Source organism: Malus domestica, chromosome 01 (assembly GCF_042453785.1).
Source record: "Malus domestica chromosome 01, GDT2T_hap1".
NCBI classification, from domain to species: domain Eukaryota; kingdom Viridiplantae; phylum Streptophyta; class Magnoliopsida; order Rosales; family Rosaceae; genus Malus; species Malus domestica.
Genome location: NC_091661.1, coordinates 29,801,142 through 29,825,595, shown reverse-complemented (window position 1 = coordinate 29,825,595; position 24,454 = coordinate 29,801,142). Strand labels below are relative to the sequence as shown.

The following is a 24,454-nucleotide window of genomic DNA, read 5'->3' as shown; positions in this document are numbered from 1 at the left end:
AAGTCGCTAAATGCTCGACCAACTGGCATGTATAGTTAGTGTAGTGATCCATAACAGTAGTTAGTTTTATACAAGTACTAATGGGAATTGAAGGTGGAAAATGCTACAGTTGACCATAATTGATTGTGGTTAATTTAATGCAGATGGGATGGGTGATGAATGAAGCCTTACGACTATTGTTGAATTGTTGATATGTGTTATAAAAATGTAAAAGTTATAGAGAGATAACATTTATTCGGGACAGAAACGAAGCAGTTGCAGAGTATTATACCAACACAAGCTGTTGCAGAGGAAGTAATGTATATTATTACTATTAGATATTTTTCTCTTCCTTTTTCTCTCTGCTTTGTTGAACATTCGTAAAGCTCTATTTATAGAGCATCACCATGGAAACAAACAAAAACACTGTTAAACATATGACATGTTTACTGTATGCATGTGGGCATACATTTTATACTATTTACAACACTCCCCCTTGGATGCCCACATATCAACATCAGTTGCCTCATTAAAACCTTGCTCGGAAAAACCCTGTGGGAAAAAAAAACATAGCGAAGGAAAAAGAGTACAACTTTATCCGGATGGTGTTGAGCATGCTTATGTTGCCTCGTTAAAACCTTGATAGGAAAAACCCAGTGGGAAAAATCCTAAGCGAAGGAAAAAGAGTACAACATGCATGTATCATGGATGCTCCCCCTGAATTGGATCTCCCACTGATTCTGCATTCTTCAAATTTGTAAGCCGACGTAATCCGATTCCCTGCACCAGCTTCTGAAATATGCACTTTGGTAGAGATTTGGTGAACAAGTCTGCTAAATTTTCATTGGAACGGATTTGTCTGACTTCAATAACTTTAGCCTTCTGAAGCTCATGTGCGCTGAAAAATCTTAGAGATATGTGTTTAGTCTTATCACCTTTGATAAATCCTTCCTTCATCTGGGCGACACAGGCTGCATTATCTTCATGGATGACAGTTGTAGTGTCTGTCTTTGAAGGTAGACCACATGAATTCCGGATGTGATGGATCATTGATCTTAACTAAGAACATTCACGACTTGCTTCATGTAGAGCAATTATTTCCGAATGATTGGAAGATGTTGCAACTAGCGTTTGCTTCGTTGATCGCCATGAAATTGCAGTATCTCCATTAGTGAACACATATCCATTTTGTGAGCGGGCTTTATGCGGATCGGAGAGAAAACCAGCATCTGCGTATCCAACAAAGATTTGTTCATTTGTGGGCTTGTCTGAGTAGAAGAGACCCATATCTGTTGTCCCACGAAGGTATCGTAAAACATCTTTGACTCCCTTCCAATGACGAATTGTTGGAGCAGAGCTGTACCTGGCTAACAAGTTAACTGAAAAAGCTATATCTGGTCTAGTACATTGTGCTAAATACAATAAAGCACCTATTACGCTCAAATATGGTACTTCTGGACCAAGGACCAGTTCATCATCTTCCTTTGGACGGAATGGATCTTTCTTAATGTCTAAAGAACGAACGACCATTGGGGTGCTAAGTGGATAAACCTTGTCCATGCCAAATCGCTTCAGTATTTTTTCAATGTAAGCTGATTGATGGACCAAAATTCCACTAACACAATGCTCGATCTGCAGGCCTAGACAATATTTGGTTTTCCCAAGGTCTTTCATTTCAAATTCGCTTTTCAGATATTCAGCAGTTTTATGGAGCTCTTCAGGAGTCCCAACTAAGTTCATATCATCAACATATATTGCCACTATATCAAATCCAGAGTTGGATTTCTTAATGAACACACAAGGGCAGATAACATTGTTGATATATCCTTCTTTAATCAAATACTCACTAAGACGATTATACCACATTCGCCCAGATTGTTTCAGCCCATATAGTGATCGCCTTAATTTGATTGAGAACATACCCCGTGGTTTGTTTGTTGCTTCAGGCAACTTAAGTCATTCTGGGACTTTCATATATATGTCAGTATCTAATTTTCCATATAGATACGCGGCGATGACATCCATAAGTCGCATGTCAAGTTTTTCTGAAATCACCAAACTTATTAAGTAACGGAACGTAATTGTGTCAATTACAGGAGAGTATGTCTCCTCATAATCAATTCCAGGTCTTTGTGAAAAGCCTTGTGCAACGAGTCGTGCTTTGTATCTAGCAATCTCGTTTTTCTCATTGCGTTTCCTTGTAAATACCTATTTGTAACCTACGGGGTTTACATCAGTTGGGGTTTGGACTACTGGTCCAAAAACACTTCGCCTTTCCAAGGAATTTAATTCTGCCTAGATTGCATCTTTCCACTTAGGCCAATCTTGTCTCTGTTTGCATTCATCAACAGAGCGGGGCTCAATATCATCACTTAATATGATTTCAGTGGCTACTGCGAATGCAAACATATCGTCAATGATTATTTCATTCCGATCCCACAATTCATTAGTACATGCATAATTTATGGAGATTTCTTTGCTTTCATGTACTTCTGTCTCTTCAGGGCCATTTTCTTCTTCTGGAAGTCCAGAGTCATGAATTGTGGATTTGTCATTTACTCTCTCTTCCTGAATGATTTCATTTGGATTCAGTTGTGCCCTCGTCTTTCTCTTTCGAGGGGCTGAATCTTTTGAACCTAGTGGTCTACCATGCTTCAAGCGTGCACCAGATGAATCATTCGCTGCCACTTTATTTTGTCCAACAGGGACATCAATTCTGGCAGGTGCATTTGCAGCTGGTATATGCGATTTTGTCACTTTCATAACGTCATTAAATGCATCTGGCATTTGATTGGCAACGCTTTGAAGATGAACGATCATTTTCACTTCAATTTCACATTGAATGGTTCGAGGATCAAAATGAGACAAGGTGGGAACAACCCATGTCAGCTCTTTCCGTTCTTCTGGAACGGTCTTTTCTCCCCCTAACGATGGGAAGACTGTCTCATCAAAATGACAATCAGCAAAACGAGCTGTAAACATATCACTTGTCAAGGGTTCCAAATATCTAATAATAGATGGTGAATCAAAACCCACATAAATTCCCAGTCTACGCTGAGGTTCCATTTTAGTGCGTTGCGGGGGTATAATAGGCACATAAACAGCACAACCAAAAACTCGTAAATGTGAAATGTTTGGCTGATGTCCAAACACGAGTTGTATTGAGGAGTATTGGTGGTTGGCTATAGGTCTCAATCGAACCAATGATGCAGCATGTAGAATGGCATGTCCCCATGCAGAAACTGGCAATTTGGTTTTCATAATCAGAGTGCGGGCTATTAACTGAAGCCGCTTGATCAATGTTTCTGCTAAACCATTTTGAGTATGGACATGAGGAACAGGGTGTTCAACATCAATGCCCAATGTCATGCAGTAATCATCAAAGGTTTGAGATGTAAATTCACCAGCGTTATCAAGTCGGATTGATTTAATGGGATAATCTGGGAATTGTGCTCGTAACTTAGTTATTTGAGCAAGAAGTCTCGCAAAAGCTACATTCCGAGTAGACAAGAGACAAACATGTGACCATCTGGTGGATGCATCAACCAAAACCATAAAATATCGAAATGGTCCACAAGATGGTTGAATAGGTCCACAGATATCCCCTTGAATTCTTTGTAGAAATGATGGGGATTCAGCATCAACCTTTAGTTGTGATGGTCTAATTACCAACTTCCCTTGAGAACAAGCCTTGCAAGGGTTATCATTTGAGATAGCAATGTCTCTGCTCAATAATGGATGTCCATTAGAGTTGGTAATGATCCTACGCATCATGGTGGATCCTGGATGACCCAGACGGTCATGCCAAAGCATGTAAACCTTTGAATCAATGAACTTCTGGTTCATGATAGTATGTGATTCAACTGTCCTTATGTATGTATAATATAATCCACTCGAAAAACCACGCAACTTCTCCAATATACGCTTCTGGGTATCATTGGAGGTAATGCATAGATACTCCACATTTTTTGCACTTTTCGTTTCAATGTGGTATCCATTTAGACGTATGTCTTTGAAACTCAACAAATTTCGAGTAGATCGAGTAGCATACAATGCATTTTGTATGGACAATATTGTTCCATTTGGTAACATAATCTGGGCTTTCCCTGAGCCTTCAATCACATCTGAAGGTCCTGATATTGTTGTTACCCCTACTTTTGTAAGCATTAAGCTTGAGAAATACTTTCGATCACGAAGTATTGAATGTGTGGTTGCACTGTCTGCAAGACAAATATCTCCGCCATTTCTCATGTTCTGAGAATAACCACAGTTTTTATCCATGCTTTCTGAGTCAATGGAATCACAGTTAACAAACAATTTATAACAGGAAATTTACATGCCATTTTTATTGAATCTGAAAAACTAGTTTTAGACAACAAGTTCAGCATAATAAAAGTACATCAAACATAAACGATTTAGTCGGACCGATATACTTCATTCCCCCTTTCCATAATGAAGTCTGAAACATCTAGGTGAGTTGCGTCAAATTGCCCTGATAAATCAAACACTGGATCAGGTATATCCATTGGTTTAGCCTGGTCGAGAAAATTGGTCTCGACACCTTTCTTCTTGAGGGAAGCTTGATACAACTCCACCAGATGTTTTGGGGTACGACAAGTTCGCACCCAATGCCCATTGCCACCACACTTATGGCAGGCTCCTTCAGAGTTCCTGGGAGCATTGGTCATGTTAGCTTTGCCTTTGTGACGATTCACATTTTTGAAGCCCGGGCCATAATTATGCCTCTGAACCTGGTTGTGAAACTGACCACCATGGTTCTTGCATTTCCTATTCCATCGACCTCGTTTGTGGCCACGTCCTTGTTTATGATAATTACCACCAGAGGATGTGGCGTTCACTTCGAAGGAAGCAGCATTTACTTCTGGGAATGGTGCAGATCCAGTAGGTCGGGAATTATGGTTTTTCATCAGGAGCTCATTGTTCTGTTCAGCTACCAGGAGCACAGATATCAGCTGGTTGTATTCAGTGTAGCCTCGCGCTCTATACTGCTGCTGCAGGAGCACGTTATTGGCATGAAATGTGCTGTAAGTCTTTTCCAGCAATATTTCATCAGTAATGGTATCCCCACAGAGCTTCATCTGAGAGGTAATCCTGAACAACGCAGAATTGTACTCCGCCACTGATTTGAAATCCTGAATTCTCAGGTGAGACCACTCATAGCGAGCTTTTGGAAGAATCACCGTTGTCTGGTGATTGTATCTGCTTCGCAAGGCTTCCCAGAGAGCTAACGGATCTTCAACCGTTAAGTACTCACTCTTTAGTGCCTCATCAAGATGGCGGCGAATAAAGATCATAGCCTTCGCCCGATTTTGAGAAGATGAGCTGTTTTCTTCCCTGATGGTATCTCCAAGATTCCCTGCTTCCAGATGGATCTTGGTATCAAGTACCCAAGTAAGGTAATTCTTCCGGGTAATGTCCAGGGCAGCATATTCAAGCTTAGCCAAGTTCGTCATTTTCTTTTCTGAAAGAAAATGATATGTGTAAGAACTTGCAGTAATATGTATTCCTAGAGGAATGTGATGTTAGAACTTCTGGTTCTTACAAATTTTTCATTTTGATCTTCAGGTCAAAATGATAAGCACTCGAAACTTCTGGCTCGAGATTTTCAGGGTGAATGAGAAGGGCGATTGTACCGCACCATTCTCATTGAAAGAATGTAACATGGAATGGGCGATTAGTCCGCACCACTCAAGTAGCAAGAAAATTGAAATACGCAGAGCAGGGTGGGCGATTATACCGCACCACCTCAAAATTGCAATGAAATTAAACAACAGGAAAATTTAGATTTGGAGAGCAAGGAGGGCGATTATACCGCACCACCTAAAATTGCAATGAAATTAAACAACAGGTAAATTTAAATTTGTAGAGCAAGGAGGGCGATTATATCGCACCACCTAAAATTGCAATGAAATTAAACAACAGGTAAATTTAAATTTGGAGAGCAAGGAGGGCGATTATACCGCACCACCTAAAATTGCAATGAAATTAAACAACAAGTAAATTTAAATTTGGAGAGCAAGGAGGGCGATTATACCGCACCACCTAAAATTGCAATGAAATTAAACAACAGGTAAATTTAAATTTGGAGAGCAAGGAGGGCGATTATACCGCACCACCTAAAATTGCAATGAAGTAGATCTGCAGTCCAAGATAGGCGATGATACCGCACCATCTTGGATCGCAGTAAAATCAATATAAATACTATGTTAGTAATCAATATCCAAACCAAACAAGTAATCAAAGATGTTTGTAACCGCTAGTTGGAGAACTACGAGCAGGCATGGAGCAAATAGTTCGTCGCGAGGATATACTGCGCAGTTGAGGCAGATGAAGAAGATGAACAGGAAAAACCTTAGAGGAAACATTTTTTTTTTTTTCGTTCGGCGGAGAGAAATGAGAGAATGATTTCCTTTATTGTTTAGTGAATGTAAATGAGACATGGTTATACTTGGAGACTCGTGCTGATAACGTGTTATAAAAATGTAAAAGTTATAGAGAGATAACCTTTATTCGGGACAGGAACGAAGCAGTTGCAGAGTATTATACCAACACAAGCTGTTGCAGAGGAAGTAATGTATATTATTACTATTAGATATTTTTCTCTTCCTTTTTCTCTCTGCTTTGTTGAACATTCGTAAAGCTCTATTTATAGAGCATCACCATGGAAACAAACAAAAACACTATTAAACATATGACATGTTTATTGTATGCATGTGGGCATACATTTTATACTATTTACAACAATATGATCATTATTAGAATTTTTAGGTATGGCAATAAGGATTGGTTTCAGCTTTAAATATGAAATTAGTAAAGGACTGGTGTCAGCTTTAATAAGGATTGGTCGAACATTTCTCTTTTTAGTGGAAATTTTTTTTATTGTGACGGGAATACGGATGGTATACCATGTGTTTTTATGTAAGTAGTGGGAAATTTTATTTTTTAAGTTATTAACATTTTAACATACATATCTCATCATTTGTGTAGTGACACGTGGTGTATAACTTCGTGTGCCGGTCACACTGAAAAATATCTCTCTTTAGTGTTACTATTCTTTAAAGCTAAAACCAATCCTTATTTTAATAAGAAATTAGTAAAGTACAAATAAAAGAGAAAAAATGGGCTCGAGTCGCTAAGGAAAAACATTTGCGCATAAGTTTATGTAAAGTTAGTGTAGTTCCGTAACAGTAGTTAGTTTTATAGAAGTACTAATGGGAATTGAAGGTGGAAAATGCTGCAGTAGACCATAATTGATTGTGGTTAATTTAATGATGCAGATGGGATGGGTGATGAATGAAGCCATACGACTATTGTTGAACTGTTGATATGATCATTATTAAAATTGTTAGGTATGGCCATAAGGATCGGTTTCAGCTTTAAATATGAAATTAGTAAAGGATTGGTTTCAGCAATAAGGAATGGTTTCACGTGTAAAGAATTAGTTGCTAGTTTGCAGAGAGAGAAGCTGATTAGAAATGCCTTTGTCATTCAATTAAAAGGGATCTCATCAATTGCTATTTGTTTCTGTTGCCTGTTAGTATAAATGAAGGATATAGAATTGGAGCCAATTGTTAAGTTCCATGCATCTCTTATGGGTGCATACTGGGAGCAGAGGAATATGGAAAACATAGATGCAGCTGCTGCTAATGTTTTGATTGTTTCAGCATTAGGAGATTACTGTGAATTGCTTGCTAGAGTTGAACTTCCAACCTTGAGGGACAAGTTTATTTTTTGGGAGCGGTAATGTTAGGATGCTATTAAGCACTTGCCACATCACATGCCACGTTCATCATTTGTGATGTGATTTTACTGTTCCATGTGTAATATTTGTAAGAAAGTTAGTTTGGTCTTTAGCCTGCAACAGTTTATATAATGTGTCCTTGTGCATGGCAAAGTATGTTGAAGATATTGACGGTTCTTGAGTAATAGCAGTTGTTTTTGTGTATATGAGTTAAGGTTCAAACGGGGTCTAACAAACTCCCCTTACTTGCCAATCCCAACTATTTCATTCCCTCTTATCGCATTAGCCTTTTTGTATTTCAATATGGCCCTTATCTTTTGGTGTTCTTTGAGCTTTTGTCTCATTTTTTTTAAAGCTATGCCCCTCTCTTACTTAGATGTTTCTTCCCATCGTCATTCTTCCACGGCCAATCTCGCTACTTGGCCCATCAGGTGCGTCTCCTCAACGGCACACTTTGGTGTTAGGTAGATGTTAAAGTTGGATTATGGGAGCGCTTTTTGCGCGGGTGGCTCGCTCATCCCATTTTTCGTTCATCTAGTTTGTTTGCGAAGTTGCAGCACAATTGGTGTGTTGGAGGCAACAATCATCCAAATCTAGGGTTTTTTTGTTGTTAGGATTGGGTAATTTGCGCACCTTCTTCAAGATCTAAAGGAATAATTATTTGAAGGTTAATAAATACTGCATTTAGTGCAGATTTTTGTGCGACCAAGATAAAGTTCACTAATCTAGTTACTATCAAGCTCGATCTACTGGCTTGAACGCTCTGCCTGAAAGAAAAAAAAACACATGCGACTTTTTTAAGAAAAAAGCAATAAGGTTTAAATGATCGTTTAAAGCTGAAACCTATCCTTATTGCCATACCTAACAATTCTAATAATGGTCATATCAACAATTCAACAATAGTGAGTTGAAGATAAATGTTCGACCAATCGTTATTGCCATGTCACTAATCCAGTCCAAATACAGTTTCATGTATTAGGATTGGTGTGCTTTTAAATGACTGAAAGGGCATAGTCGTAAGGCTTGCCTTTGTCATTGGTTTCAGCTTCTTCAGTAGACCTTTCGGGTTTTACTTGCATGTGAATTGTTGAACTTTAAAATTGTGAGGAACTTTTTTTTCCTTCCATTTTTCGTAGAAAAGCTTTTACTAATGCCATGCGGGTATGAATATACGTAATTCTTAATCTGAGATAATTTCTGAGATAATTTCTCCATACCTATGAATGCTGAGCAAGAAGTCACTATACTTCCTTTATCGCCTATATTTTCATTTATGTATCTCTAACAATTAAGGGGAGTACAAGCTTACCGATTATTGTTGCAGAGTGATAAGCCCGCAGAGGCTGAAGCCTGAAGGTGCAGAACCGGGAGAGAAGATTGAAGATCTTTCCAAACCAGGCTCAGATTTGTTTGAAAGCAACTTTAAAGAACTTCAAAAATGGGTTGAAGTGAAGTCCTCCAAATACGGAACTCTCTCTCTTAAAGTTGAGCGTTATGTGAATTTGGTTATTCATTCATAATAATCAGTATACAAGAAGGTGTCTAATAGATAGGATTACAACAGTTGACTTTCTATCCATACTAGGTAATTTATACATGAAATCAATCTACATATTCCTACAATCAAGGAAGCAATCTTTCCGTTAATACTCCCTCTCAAGTTGGAGAGTGAATGTCATGAACACCCAACTTGCCAAGTATAGGGTGAAACATTCCTTGTCCAAGTGGCTTAGTAGATATCCCAGCAAGTTGATTGGCAGAGGACACATGTGTTGTTGTAATGGTGTCTGACATGATTCATTTGTCACATCCCGGCCTGGGTCCACCACATCTCGGGCCCGTTCCACTACCGTAGCACGATATTGTCCGCTTTGGGCTTACCATTCCCTCACGGTTTTGTTTTTGGGAACTCACGAGCAACTTCCTAGTGGGTCACCCATCTTGAGAGTGCTCTGACCTCCTTCTCTCTTAACTTCGGAGTTCTTACGGAACCTGAAGCCAGTGAGCTCACAAAAGGCCTCGTGCTAGGTAGGGATGTGAATATACATTTAAGGATCACTCCCCTGGGTGATGTGGGATGTTACAATCCGCCCCCCTTAGGGGCCCGACGTCCTCGTCGGCACACTTCCGACCATGGATTGGCTCTGATACCATTTGTCACATCCCAGCCCGGGTCCACCACATCTCGGGCCCGTTCCACTACCGTAGCACGATATTGTCCGCTTTGGGCTTACCATTCCCTCACGGTTTTGTTTTTGGGAACTCACGAGCAATTTCCCAGTGGGTCACCCATCCTGAGAGTGCTCTGGCCTCCTTCTCGCTTAACTTCGGAGTTCCTACGGAACCCGAAGCCAGTGAGCTCCCAAAAGGCCTCTTGCTAGGTAGGGATGTGAATATACATTTAAGGATCACTCCCTTGGGCGATATGGGATGTTACACGTTCGCGAACAATATGGTCTATCTCAATGTGTTTGGTGCATTCATGAAACACCGGATTTGCAGCTATGTGAAATGCCGCTTGATTATCACAATAGAGTCGAGCTGACTTGTGGTGTGTAACATGCAAGTCTCTTAGTAAATATCGCATCCATGTGAGCTCACATGTTATGGAAGCCATGGCCCGATATTCTGATTCGGCCGAGGAACGTGAAACGGTACCTTGTTTCTTAGTTCTCCACGATACAAGTGCTCCTCCAAGGAATATGCAATAGCCTGTCACTAATCGTCTCGTTATGGAACAACAAGCCTAATCCGCATCACAAAAACCAGTTAACAACAAGTTGCCTTTGGATGGAAAGAACAAACATTGCCCAGGTGCCCCTTTCAAATACCGTAAGAGATGATGGACTGCGTCGAGATGTCGTTTTCTTGGATGTTGCATGAACTGACTCAAAATGTGTACTGAGTAAGTGATTTCCAGCCTTGTAATGGTGAGCTATATGAGCCTTTCAACTAGCCGCCAATAGTAAGTGTAATACCCCGTATTTAAAAAAAAAAAAGGGTTATATATGCGGGTGTATGTTGGGTAATTATTTTTACGTAATGATTTTATTTGATTTATTTTTATGTAAGAACCTATTTTCGGTATGTAAAATAGTTTCAATGTAAAATCCTTTTTGCTACAAATTATTTCAAAAACTAGCTATTGCATGTTCATATGTAATTAGAGATATTTTTAGTTTGAATTGGAGAAGGGAGATTAAATGAGTTTGGTTTGATTAAAGGGCCAAGAGTTTGAGGTTGGACTAAATGAGTAGTTTTGTTTTGTTATTTTCTCTCAAAGATGAGGTGGAGAGTTTGTAACATTAGGAGTTAATGATTTGGTGATTACTCACCACTCTAAATGTGGAGTGGAAGTCTATATAGCATACGTGCATGTGTCTAAGTGCATGAGTTTGGCTTTATTTTCTCACAAAGGCTAAGTAGAGTTTTGCCAACCATTAGAGAATAAAGAGGAGGGGTTAGTCACCACTCTAGATAGGTTAAGGTGGAATTTGGTAATTAATAGAAGCTAATAATTAGGGTGTGGAGGTGGGAAGCCTTTGGCTTATACTTGTGGCTAAGTGTTGAGTTTGGATTGATATTTTTACCAAATAGGAGTGAGTTGGCAAGTTGAGTTAATGTAGTGAGATTACTCACCCCTAAACATTGGAGAGGTGTGAGTCTATATAGAGCCATAGACTAGGTATGTGTATGTATTGGCATGCATGTGGCAAGATGTTGTTGTTGTTGTTTTAGAGTGCTTACTCACTAGCCTAGGGGAATTTCAATTAATTGTCTATATTCTCTCTTCAATGCTTCAATCTGTCATTCCAAATTTTCCAATGAGGTGAGAACGGGTGGGATGCATATCCCTTAGACTTTGAATGTGGCTTTTGAGTGTTTATTCACCTTGCATGATGTTGATTAACTTCACATTTGTTGTTTTGCTATTGAACCACGTATCATGGTTGGTAATTGGTGAGGATTCATTCTCCAAATTGTTTAGACGTGGCCTTTGGGTGCAAGGAACATCTTGCATATTATTCATTAGTTCATAATTAACTTCACACTTGTTGTTTTTTCTATTGGACCACATTTCATTGCTAAGGATTAGAACAACATTTGTTGTCTTGTGATTGGAACACATTTCATGGTGATGATTAGGTTAACAATTGGTGTGTTTCTATTGGAACACATTTTGTGTCTAATGATTGGAACAACACTTGCTTTCTTTCTATTGGCACACTTGTGGAGATTCTTTGGAGAGGAAGATGCAATACAATCTCTATAAAGGAAGGAGCACTCACCAAAGGGAAGACATAGAGAGAAGAGAGAGGAAGAAGAAGAAAAAGAACAACTCCAATAAAAAGCCATCCTTCCCTTCATATTACCCAATTACCTTTCTTTTACATATTGTTAAGGCTTTAAGCCATATTTCATTGTATTTGTAAGTCCCTCATATATAGTGAAATACAATGAAAGCAAACCCCAGTGGATGTTGTCGATTTGGTGAACCACTTAAATCTTGTGTGTTTATGCGTTTACATTTTGAGATCATTAACATGAGAAGTACTTCCACCAAACCATCAAAAATCTCCATTTATTTTCCCTTGAGAATGATGTACAAAAAGTGTGAGACAAATCCCAGAAAAATACATGAGACCTTACCTAACAAATCTCTCCATCAAACTACCATCAATTTCATCTATCAAAAGAAAAGTTTCCAAAAACTAGAAATTAGTCCAGCCTATTTAACAGACTAAAACACCAACATCCATAGATTATATTATAGTACTTTCTTCATGAGAGTTGTTCGTCTCTCTCTCTACCATAATATATCAAAATGTCAGGAAAATCCAACTGTGCGATCTTCCAATATGTTTGAAATATCAACCCAGTCTCTAATTCCGCAAAAAAACTGGACAGCCATGTTATGTGCACCAAACCCCCATTTTTTAGAGCTCAGATCAAAATACTTCCTTCACAAAAGTTATTCCTTATCATCTCCTCTATAATATATCCAAAAACCACAACAAGTCAATCTATGTGCTGACTTGTACCCCAGTTCGAACAGCTGATGTTTTGTTGAGCTAGCCTTCTCTGCCAACCTCTTTGCATGACCAACATCTCTAGTTTCTTTCGCTCACTTTCATGGAAGTTTTTCAGCAATATAACTCCTATTACGTATGTAGAGTTTCAGCTATATTAAAGAAGAGGAAGGGGAAGTGGTGAAGGAAGAAAGAGAACAAGAGAGAGGAAACAAAATTGAAACAATAAAAAAATGAGGAAATGGTAACATATTGCTTATCATTTACATTATAGATTATTATTTTGTTAATATTATGATTATATTACTCTTGTTACTAATCAACTTGATTTATGTTGAAGTTGCAGGCTTGTTAGATAAAATGTGAGTATTGATATCTATGTGAACATGACATATACATATGCATTGCAAAGCAAGAAAAAGAGTTGTGTTGTGTCAAGTGCTCATTTGTGTAAAGTGTCTAAGTTATGAGGATATTCAAGGGCTGAAGTTTACCTTGAATATAAAATAATGAACCTTGTATATGTCAGGCGTAGGGTGCAGGGCTTGAGTATACAAATTGGTTGATTATAAAAATAATGAAATCTTGTATATGTCAGGCGTAGGGTGCAGGGCTTGAATATACAATTGGGCGTCGGGGGAAGTGCATGTATAATAAAGTGGAAATTGAGAGTTTAATTACAAAAACTAAGTTTAAGGGATGAACATGAGTTAACTCATATTCTAACGTACTCGGAGCCAAGTAGTATAAGCATGGTATGGGACATGCAGGCTTGGGTGCCTTAGGTACGTGTTGATAGGATTAGAAGAATGTGAGTACATTCATGCATCTCATTGCATATATTTTATGTTTTTGCAAGAGCTACTCATTTCAATTATTATTTTAGTTGGTACTTTTGTTATGAATTAATTTTGTATTTTAATATTTTATTTCCGCTGCGTATTTTATAAATTTTATGTAAGATTTTGTTATCTAATGTATGTAAAATCGTTATAATTTCATTTTATTTTTCACCATATCTTGGTTGTAGAATTTATTTCTATAGCTAAGATATGACTCACACCCTAGCTCATGAATAGTCTTTATTCGTTGGTCAGGGCGTGACAGTAAGAGGCATTCTTAAGCAGTTCACCATCCATTGGCGAGAACTTGACATTCTCTTCCATGAGAGTTTGTACTGGTTTTGCCCCAAGTAGGCATGCTTCGTCGAATATATCTAATGTGTACTTCCATTGTGATATTGAGATCCCAGTGGCTGAACGAGCAACATCAACACCAAGGAAATTTCGTAAATGGCCAAGATCCTTTATGCAAAATTGGGTGTGGAGGAAAGCTTTAAGACTGGCTATGGCTGAATCGTCGTTGCCAGTGATAATCATGTCATCTACGTGGATGAGTACCACAGTAAAGGAATCACCTGATACCTTTGTGAATAATGAGTGGTTGGCCATGGATTGCTGGAAGCCACCTTGGCGAATTGCACTGGAGAACTTCTGGAACCAACTCCGGGATGCCTGCTTAAGGCCATACAGGGATTTGTTGAGTCGGCAAACCATTCTAGTCTCCCCATGCCGACGAAGCCCATGAGGTAAGTGCATGTAAACTTCCTCAGTTAAGTCGCCATGAAGGAAGGCATTTTGAACATCCATTTGCACTACAAAATTAAACGTCATTAGCAAGGGTCAAATGTTGTCGGAAAAGGTAATTTGCCGTCGCAAATACTTATTTCCGACAGGAAAAAGCCCTCGCTGGGCGTCGGAAATTGCTCCATTGGAAATACTTTTTTCTTTACCAACCGTCGAAAATGCTTCATTTCCAAGGCATGAGGCTCGTCGTTACTAGTTATCTTTCCGTCGGAAATGAATTTTCAAAATGGCAAAATTATTTTATTTTCGACATGTCAATGTGGTCGCAAATACTTATATGCCCGTTGAATATACTTTCTGAACGACGACATCTCTTTTTTCCGATGATTTTTTTATAACCAAAACATTGTGTCAAAAAATGTTTTTCCAATAGTAAAATGTTATTTGCAAGAGTATATAATCGTCGCAATTACCATTACCAACAATTAAGAATTGTCAAAAATATGCATAAAAACATATTTATGATGGTCAAGAGGCGTTGGAATTATATATGGGCGATTATCCTATTTTGTCGGTAAAAAACAAAAGGATACAAATACAATTTTTTTTTATAAGTTCAATAATATTTCCAATGGCAATTTTTATTGAATGAATTGTTTCATATTAATGAAACCATATATTCAACTACATATACCAAAAATCAATGTAAAAAATTTAAAGTACTTGTTACAATCCTATGATACATCTTGTAACGCTAGTTTTCCATGTCTGCTTAACCAACCATTGAGGAGTTCGAATGTAGAAGCGCTTCAACAATGAAAATCCCACCTTCATGACCTTGGCTGTGCTTGACATGTTTCTTTACCTGCAATGACAGAGTAAATGTTTAGCAGCAACCAAATCCATGTAATTCATTGGAACCGAATGACCAAAAGCCTTGAGCATTGAAAGAAATTAGATTTGAGACTATTAAGGATCGAATAGCAAAAAGCCTTGAACATTATATACTACATTCGCGTCTGAATGGTATCCTTCAAATGTAATTACTTTTTTCAACACAATAGAACTCATCCAATATGCATTACACAAGACAGGGAACTTGAATACTAATATGAGCATTAGAAGAGCTTCCAAGCATTAAAGATACTTTTAATAAATAAGCATAATGTCTATAGACTATCAACCACATTACACTGGCCAATTCCAATTGCTCAATGGTAGTCGTGAGAAAAAAGCATAAGCCCAAAAACATGATCGAACATTTTTGTTGAGATAATCATAGAGATCATCTACAATCTCAACCGGATTGGAGTGACCACAACAGAATGGATTTGTAAGAAGTTCTCTCATGAAGAAAGATGCTATAATATTGAATGAAACTGTATATAAAGTTGCTTAAAGAATTGCAAGATAAAATTAGTTAAACGAGAACAATATACCAAATTACAAATAATAGGGCTGGACTAATACCAGATTGTTGCCTTCCACGATGGCGTGCTTCTGAGAGGGAATGACTCGCTTGATGACACTCACCCTTGTCTTTGCCTCTTGTTATCATTACCTGCAAATGAGATTAGAAAACTATTAATTAATAAATAACAGATTAGAAAACTATTAACACCCACCCTCGCTTGATGACAACCACCCTTGTCTTTCTAACCCATTTCAAATTAAAACAGATATCCCCTGCAGAGCCAACAACAAACAACATTACAACCAAAATTTGTGGTATTTCAATGGCTGATTAACATCACACTCACATCAAATCTTATAGCATAAGAAACAGCCCCATTTCCTAAAATAAGCAAGTGGTCTTATCGAATTTCCTGATAAATACAATTTTCAAGGAAAAACTTGGATTTACAAGTAAAGTAGCAAATAACCCAGTTTCCAAACGCGTTCCAAAATGTCATAACCCTTTGAGAAATTTCATCAAACACTTGGTGGTCATCTTACGCTTAACGAAAAATTACAAGAAAAAACAGGTGCTCACTGTTACAGAAGAAGCCGCGGACTTGGGTGCGCAGTCGACCGAAACTCGGCGCAACTGTGGTGTGTAGCAAAGGAGCCCATGGTTTTCCTTTCTGGAGTTAAGTTTAGATCAACGAATTTTGAGGGGTTTGTTGTTGCAGAGTAGAAGGGAAGACGAGTTCGCTAGGAACTCGCCGGGTTTGCAATCAGATATGGTTTTGCTTTTGATTTCGAAAAGGTGGAGCTGGGCTCGGGTTTGCAGAGGTGGGAGCGTGTGGAAATTTTTTGGATAAAGGCAGAGATAGAGAGCAACGGAGACGATGGTGTTGATTTTGATGAACGAAATGAAGGCTGGAGGCTAGGGTTTTGTTTATGAAAAGGAAAGGCAGAGAAGCTGCTTGAGAGAAGTGAAAAGGACGAGAGAGTGTTAAAGGGCGCTAAGTGCTCACTTTGGAAATTGAGAGTTTGAGTTTTTAGAGGTCCATGCCAAAATTTTGGCAGCCCACCAAAATTTTAGTCTCCCGCCTCCGCCAAATTTTTTTAATTGTATTCTATATATGATTCTTTTTTTTCTTTTTTTTTTTGGGTCAAATGTATGATTATATTTGAATTTATTGTTTTAGGCGATATGTGTTCTACAAAACTAATTTCAACGATCCAATCGTCAAAATTGTTTATGTATACTTCAAATATCACATACGTCACTAATTTAAGAGATTATGTAATGGGGCAAAACTTTTCGACTGTTATAAACGAAAAATCACGATTTAATGATTATTTTAGTTCTGATTTTGATGATTTTTTACAATTACACTCCTTGACCCTATAAGAAGACAATGAACGAATTTGATCTATAATTTAAAATATTTACATAAGTGGATACTATAAAATCTTATGTTACACTTAATGGAAGTATAAAATACATTCTCAATGTTTGTTGAATCTATCGTTTTGATGAGATACGCATTCTATGAAACTAGTTTCAACAATCCATCCTTCAAACTTGTTTGTATATACTTTAAGATTTCATACGTCAAAATTGCAAACAAAGAACATTAAAAGATTAGGTAACGGGACAAATGATTATAAATGAAAAATCACGATTTAACGGTTATTTTAGCTCCTATTATGATAACTTTTTGTAGCTACACTCCTCGACCATATAAGAATACAATGAATGAATTTGATCTTCCATTTAAAATATTTACACTAGTGGATATCAAAAAATCTTACGTTATACTTAATAGAAGTATAAAATAAACTCATAGTGTTTGTTCAATCTATCATTTTGGCAGGATACGCATTATATGAAACTAGTTTCAGCGATCCAACCCTCAAACTTGTTTGTATATACTCTGAGGTAGCCTACGTCAAAAATCGCAAACAATAAACATTTAGAGATTAGGTAACGGAACTAAATTTTCGACGGTGATTAATTAAAAATCATGATTTAATGGTTATTTTAGCTCCGATACTGATATTTTTTTACAACTACACTCTTCGACCTCATAAGGATACAATGAACTAATTCGATATTCAATTAAAAATATTTACACTAGTGGATACCACAAAATCTTATGTTATACTTAATGGAAGTATAAAATAAGCTCTAAGTGTATGTTGAATCTATCGTTTTGATGGGACACTCATTCTACAAAACTAGTTCAACGATCCAACCGTCAAACTTATTTGTATATACTCCGAGATAGCATACATAAAAAATCGTAAAAAACAAACATTCATAGATTAGGTAAAGGGGAAAAAAAATTGACGGTTATAAACGGAAAATCACGATTTTACGGTTATTTTAGCTTCAATTTTGATTTTTTTTTACAACTACACTCCTCTCCCTATAAGAATACAATGAACTAATTTGATTTTCAATTTAAAATATTTACACTAGTGGATATTACACAATCTAATATTTTTTCTACTCAATGATCTTTTTCAACGACAACTATATGCCCTCATAAATAAATATCTATTTTCGAGAGCCATTGGTTGCCCTCGCAAAATAGATGGTTATTTTTTAAGGCCTCTACTTCCTCTCGCAAATACACAATCACTTCCGAGAACAAATAATCATCATCAAAAATAGGGAAATTACTACCTACGACCACTTGTTGCCCTCGGAAATAAACAATTACTTCCGACAACTAAAACATGCCCTCGGAAAAAATAATACTTTACCGACGAAAATAAGTTTCTTCGTAAATAAATGTGGCATCAAATTTTCCCTCCAAAAAATAGCTATTTCCGACGGCGAAGGAACCCTTTCCAAGGGCATTTTGGGTGTTGAAAATAGTAAACCTCTTGTCAACATATTTCTGACGGAGCATAATTTGTGGTCGGAAATAGCAATTTTTACGAGGGTATTTATAGGTCCTCGGAAAATGTTGGTAGCAAATGACCATTTTTTTTGTAGTGTTGATGGAGGGACCAATTGCGAACAGCGGCAACGACAAGCAAGTATCGCACGGTTGTGAGTTTGGCTATGGGAGCAAAAGTCTCTCTGTAATCAATTCCCTCACGTTGGGTAAATCCCTTGGCGACCAAGCGATTCGAATGATCCAAATGATGCAGTGCATATGGATCAGAGATCTCAGTAGAGTTCTCGACAGGTTTGGTCGCTGGTTTGCTGGAAGAAATAGTTGATTCTGCCATTGCTGTGGTGGCGTTGCTTGCTGGAAGGAATGTGTGTTATGGATGCTTGTTGTGGCGGAAGCATATTTGGGTTTTAGAGTCACCGGGATCGGTGCTCTTGTACCATTTTAAAATTGAGCGTTCTGTGAATTTGGTTATTCATTCATAATAATCAGTATACAAGAAGGTGCCTAATATTCTACATAATCTCCATGATATGATCCTAATATAAAGCAGAACATATTCCTACAATCAAGGAACCAATCTTTCCGTTAATACTCTCAGTACTACGTGAGAAACGTTCTGGAAGGCTTGGAGCAGAACTGAAGGTATTTTCTCTTTCCCATCTTAACCTTTGGAATAGCACACTGCATCTCACCTAAAACCATGTATAAACTCATAGGATCAGTATCATTTGCACTTTCTGGTAGCCTTTTTGATTGAACTGCATCTCACCTGTGACTGATTGAGCTAGTTTTTCGACTACTTAAAGAATAGTCTGTATGACGTTTAAATGATCGTTTCTCACTTTCTCTTCTATCTGTAGTGCTTGTGATTATACTCGTCTTCTGTCTTCGAAGTGAAATAAAACTTAACACGGAAGGACTACAAATATCCTTTGCAAGTTGAACTATTAGTGTATTTGTTTCTTTTGCTTTTTATTCAAGAGATCAATGCTGCTAATTTTCAATAAGGATTAGGAGTGATCAGAACGTAGAACCCAAGTGCCTAGAGGGGCTGGAGTGCTAGAGGCAGGCCATACGAAGGCCTCAGAGTGAGCTCAATGGAAGGCGAGTGGCTATAAGTTGGAGAGATGGTAAAAGATAACCTAGTTAGAATTAGGGTTAGAACTATCTTGTACTCCAAGAAAGTCAAGTTTCGACCAATGCACATCCTCCCTCCAAACCCAAAAGGCAAGTACCCCATCTTGTGCTTACACCCGCCGTGGATGTCGTCCTTGAACCTCTCCGGCTTGAACTTGTTGACGTCCTCGCCCCAAAGGGCCGGGTCGTGGTGCATGCCGACGATGGCAATCCATATGTTGGTTCCACTCGTAAGGCTTCATTCATCACCCATCCCATCTGCATCATTAAATTAAGCACAATCAGTTATGGTGTTTGAATAAACGCATCTTACCGGAGAAAATAAAAAGACAAAAACAGCCCGTTTGGTGGGTTGGATGGAATTGGGCCTAAGGATATGATAGGAACTTGTAAGACATGTCTTGTAACCTATATATATAAGGATATGCTAGATAATCCACTCTATTATAAATTCACAACCCATCATGTCCAGTCTCGTCCATCTCACATTGTGACACAACAACAACGGACTAGACTCAATTTCATTTTAATTGATCACAACTTATCCCATTGAGCCCACCAAACGGGGCAGAGGAAAGTTTTACCTTCTTAAGTCCAGAAAACATGTCCACCTCAATTTCTTTATCCCGACCACTTCCCTAATCTCCTCTCTCAACTGATGTTGCCAATCCTGGTGGGTGGCCAGAAGCAACATTGTCCATATGATTGCCAATGCAGTTGTCTCATGACTTCCAAAGAAAAATGTCTTGCACTCATCGACAAGTTCTTGTGTTGTGAAGCCTCGTTCATTCTCCTTAAGCAACAAGCCAAGCAGGTCGCGCTGCGCATCGACCCTTTGATGGATTTTCACCTTTCGTCAATGATTGACAAGAACAATTGGTTGATTTCTGGCCTCTAGGGTTTCCTTAGGGTGCATAATTTTTCCGAAAGGAACTCCCACATGACGGCTCGTTTTGAAGAGTGTCATTTGCGAGGTTCTTATTAGTTTTTCGAACACTAGGCGGCCACTTTGGTAGCTGATGCCAAAGCTGGTCTTGGCGATGATGTCTCCAGCGGTTGCTGTGATTTCTCTCTCGACGTCGATTTCTTGAGGTCCGGAATCTTTCCAATTGTCTAGCATTTTGTTGGTGGTCTCCACGATTAAGCTCGCCATTGCCTGTATAACATTGATTGAACATGGAATATAATTTAGTGGGTTTCATAAAAAGTATGTTAATAGTCAAAGCAGTAGAAGAATAAATGCTGCTTCACTAACCAAGGTTTTATATTATTTTTGTGGAGTATAATGCTTGCCCATTTCCGGTTTGTTTATGTCAATAAACCGGAAAAAGGGCAAAGCATAATATCAAGTATTGTATATGATATACTATGTGTTTGATGTGCATATATATAGAAAGAGCGAGAGTGTATGTATACCTTCAAGTTTGTTGGGTTAAAAGCAGGAGTGATAACATGGCGGTGACGAACCCACTCTTCCCCTTGGGACATGACTAGGCCATTACCGAACATCGGGGCTCTATCGCATCGGAACACCGCTGGCTTCCCCCAGTTCTTTGCTGTCACCGCCGCAGACAGTTTTTTTCAGTAGCTCTGGATCTCCTATGCACAAAAATGGCTCAGTCCCCAACCAATAAACGAACGTCTTTCCTACAAATATACATGTTGATGCACAAAATCGGAGGGGTCTTGGAACAACGTAAATCCGACCGTGAATCTGCAAGAAAGTAAAGAACACAAGATGTATCGTGGTTGACCTCAATGTTTGGGCTAGAGAAAGAATATTGCCCTTAATCATGTCATTAAGCGACATATCCAAAGCAGAAAAGCAGAAAGTAAAAGCAGAAAGCAAAACAAGATAAAAAGAAGCAGACATAATTGCGGTGGTGATGGCATGCAGAAAAGGGAATTATGGCGTGACCCATTGAGCTGAGGGTCAGATTTATTTTTGAATGATGTGATTTATTTTTCTTATCTTTTGGAGACATCTGTATAACCCCATCAGAGGGTAATAAAAAAAACTAAAAAAAAAAATGGCAAGCATAAAATAATGGGCTAGAATGTTATGTGGAGGGCGAATGCCTATATGCCAAAAAGAGTCAGGCCCTATGGCTTCAAATTTATTCGGCATCCTGCCACTATTATCACCAACCAGGTGATCAAAAATATGTCCAGTACTCCAAAATTATTCAGCACCGTGCCGCTATTATCACCAACCAATTGATCAAAAGTACGTCCAGTACTCCAAAATTATTCGGTAGCCTGCCGCTATTATCACCAACCAGGTGATCAAAAGTATGCCCAGTACTCCAAAAATTATTCGGCAGCCTGCCTTTATTATCACTAACCAGGTGATCAAAAGTACATCTTGTACTCCAAAATTATACATGAGCATCACTCATGTCAAGCATACATAAACATTCATGAGCATCACTCATGTCAATCATACATAAACATTCATGACCATCATTCATGTCAACATTCATGAGCATTACTCATGTCAATCAACATAAACATTCATGAGCATCACTTATGTCAATCAGCTTCAAAAGCTTCATTTACAGAGCTCTAGCTTCGAAAGCTTCATTTATAGAGCTCCGGCTTTCAAAGCTTCATTTACAAAAGCTCTAGCTTTAAAGCTTCACTTTCAAAGCTTCACCTACAAAGGTTCAGTACATGGTATACAAAGACCGCCTCCGAACAACCGCTACTTCGGCCCATAAATGGATTGAATTTGAAGTCTCCAACCAACAGACTCTATTAACTGAAGACTTAGGGGACTATATTGGGCTTCCGCAACTGGGCCTCATGAAAAATACTTAGGGGACTTAGCACATTATTTATGTACTGAGAAGCGAACCCTTATTTTGTAAAAGGGACTCCGTCACTATCATTAGAGAGCACCCATTATTCATGTATTGAGAAGCGAACCCTTATTTTATAAAAGGGACTCCCTCACTTTCATTAGAGAGCACCCATTATTCATGTATCGATGAGTGAGCCCTTATTCTATAAAAGGGACTCCCTCAACTTCAACTCCACAAGCCGAGCCAACCAAGGCAACATAAGTCATAAGCCGAGCAGCCTCGCAACATGTGCTACTTCTAATTTAGCATCATTTCACATTGAGCACCGCCTCATATCGAGTATCAGTTCTAGACGACATCTAGTGACTTCGGCCCACACATAGACTGAATTTCAAGTCTCCAGCCAAAAGACTCTTTTGACTGAAGACTTGGGGGACTACTCTTTGTACCATACTTAGGGCCTCCGTATTTAGACCTCGTATAAATACTCGGAGGATTCAAATGTAATTATGTAGGGGCAAATATGTAATAAGTGAGGAGTCCTTAGTCTATAAAAGGGACTCCTCACCCTCACAAACCTCAGGCCTCACATCTCCAAACAGAAGCTCTCACATTTAGAGCACAGCTCTCCCCAACTCTCTCTTTCTCTGGGGGACTCCCCCTCACACTTGTAACCCATACATACAGTTACAGAGAAATACAATCGCCATCAGTGTGGACGTAAAGTGACAGCTGCTTGGACAACCTTTTTTGACACCACCCACTTGCTTTTCTTGATCTCTCCGCTCATTCTCTGCTCATTTCTTCCCTTTTTCTTTTTCTGAAATATTCTCTCAACAACATCATGATCTTTTTATTTTTCCATTATGTTCCCTTTTCCAGCAAGCCCACTTGACAGCGGATTGCACGTTACTCTCCAGCTCTTTCCTCTTTCCATCATGACCTACAGTAGGTTGCATAATTCCCTCTATTGCAGTAGGATTTACAGGAAGCGGTCGGCGATGAAGACGATGGCTCCGAACCAAATGTTGATGTTGGTGCGTACGGTATTCAACGCAGCTTTAGCGGTAGATTTTGGATGAAGGTCTGGTGGGCGAGAGAGCGGTCGGCGATAAAGAAGACGGGTCCGGAGCCGTTGTGGAGGGAGATGATAGGCCCATATTAGACCTGGAGGTTACGGATGAGCTGCTTGAGCTCCGAGATGGGTTTGGCATGACCTACCCTTTTCTTCAATCACTTTGTCCACGAGTGATGGTGAAAATCTCATTCCAATCAAATCTGATCTCAAATTGCTACCCGATGAACTTTCGACATTGTTCCCAAAATGGCCTGAAAATGTGGGATCTGAATGCAACTCATAATCCAAGATCTCTTATTTAGTAACAATTGCCTTCTCATATTCCTGTTTATGACAACAAACTGCATAAGCTAGGCCGCCAGTCACACTTTGATCTGAAATTTCAACGGCCGGAGTGGAGCGGAGCCTATGCGGCTGGTGTAGCGGCGTGTCAACTGTACTTACTCCCGCGAAAGAAAGGTTCGTTGGGAAACGAGCTGAGAGCTGCGAGAATCACATAGAGCAACTGAATCACTGACCGAGTGATGGATCCATGGCTGGTAAGTTGTCGATGAACTTCTCCATTTTCTTGGCAACCAAACAGAAAAGTCCTTTGCTTTTTGTTTCCTTTTGTCTCTGGATCTGAAACTATTCGTTTGGATCTGAAATTCCTTTTCCTCCTCTCTCTCCTCAATCTCTCTTTCTCTCTCAGAGTGAAATTCAGTCCCTCACTGGCCAATGGAGTGAATAAAGTGGGCAAGAAAACTGGAAAGAGAAACAGCAGAAGAGCACCGAGTG

General features: G+C 38.8%; 1 protein-coding gene and 1 pseudogene across 1 annotated transcript; both read right to left on the bottom strand.

The window, feature by feature from the left end:
* Positions 1-4,394: 4,394 nt before the first annotated feature.
* On the bottom strand, positions 4,395-5,453 carry LOC103451248 (uncharacterized). Its single transcript, XM_070812924.1, has one exon. The coding sequence runs from the start codon at positions 5,451-5,453 to the stop codon at positions 4,395-4,397; it is 1,059 nt and encodes a 352-aa protein (XP_070669025.1).
* Positions 5,454-19,700: 14,247 nt separating this feature from the next.
* Positions 19,701-20,948, bottom strand: LOC103417862 (cytochrome P450 714C2-like; annotated as a pseudogene).
* Positions 20,949-24,454: the final 3,506 nt, after the last annotated feature.

Bases quoted from the DNA above. Each gene is read 5' to 3' on its own strand.
- LOC103451248 (XM_070812924.1), bottom strand. From the start codon at position 5,453: ATGACGAACTTGGCTAAGCTTGAATATGCTGCCCTGGACATTACCCGG.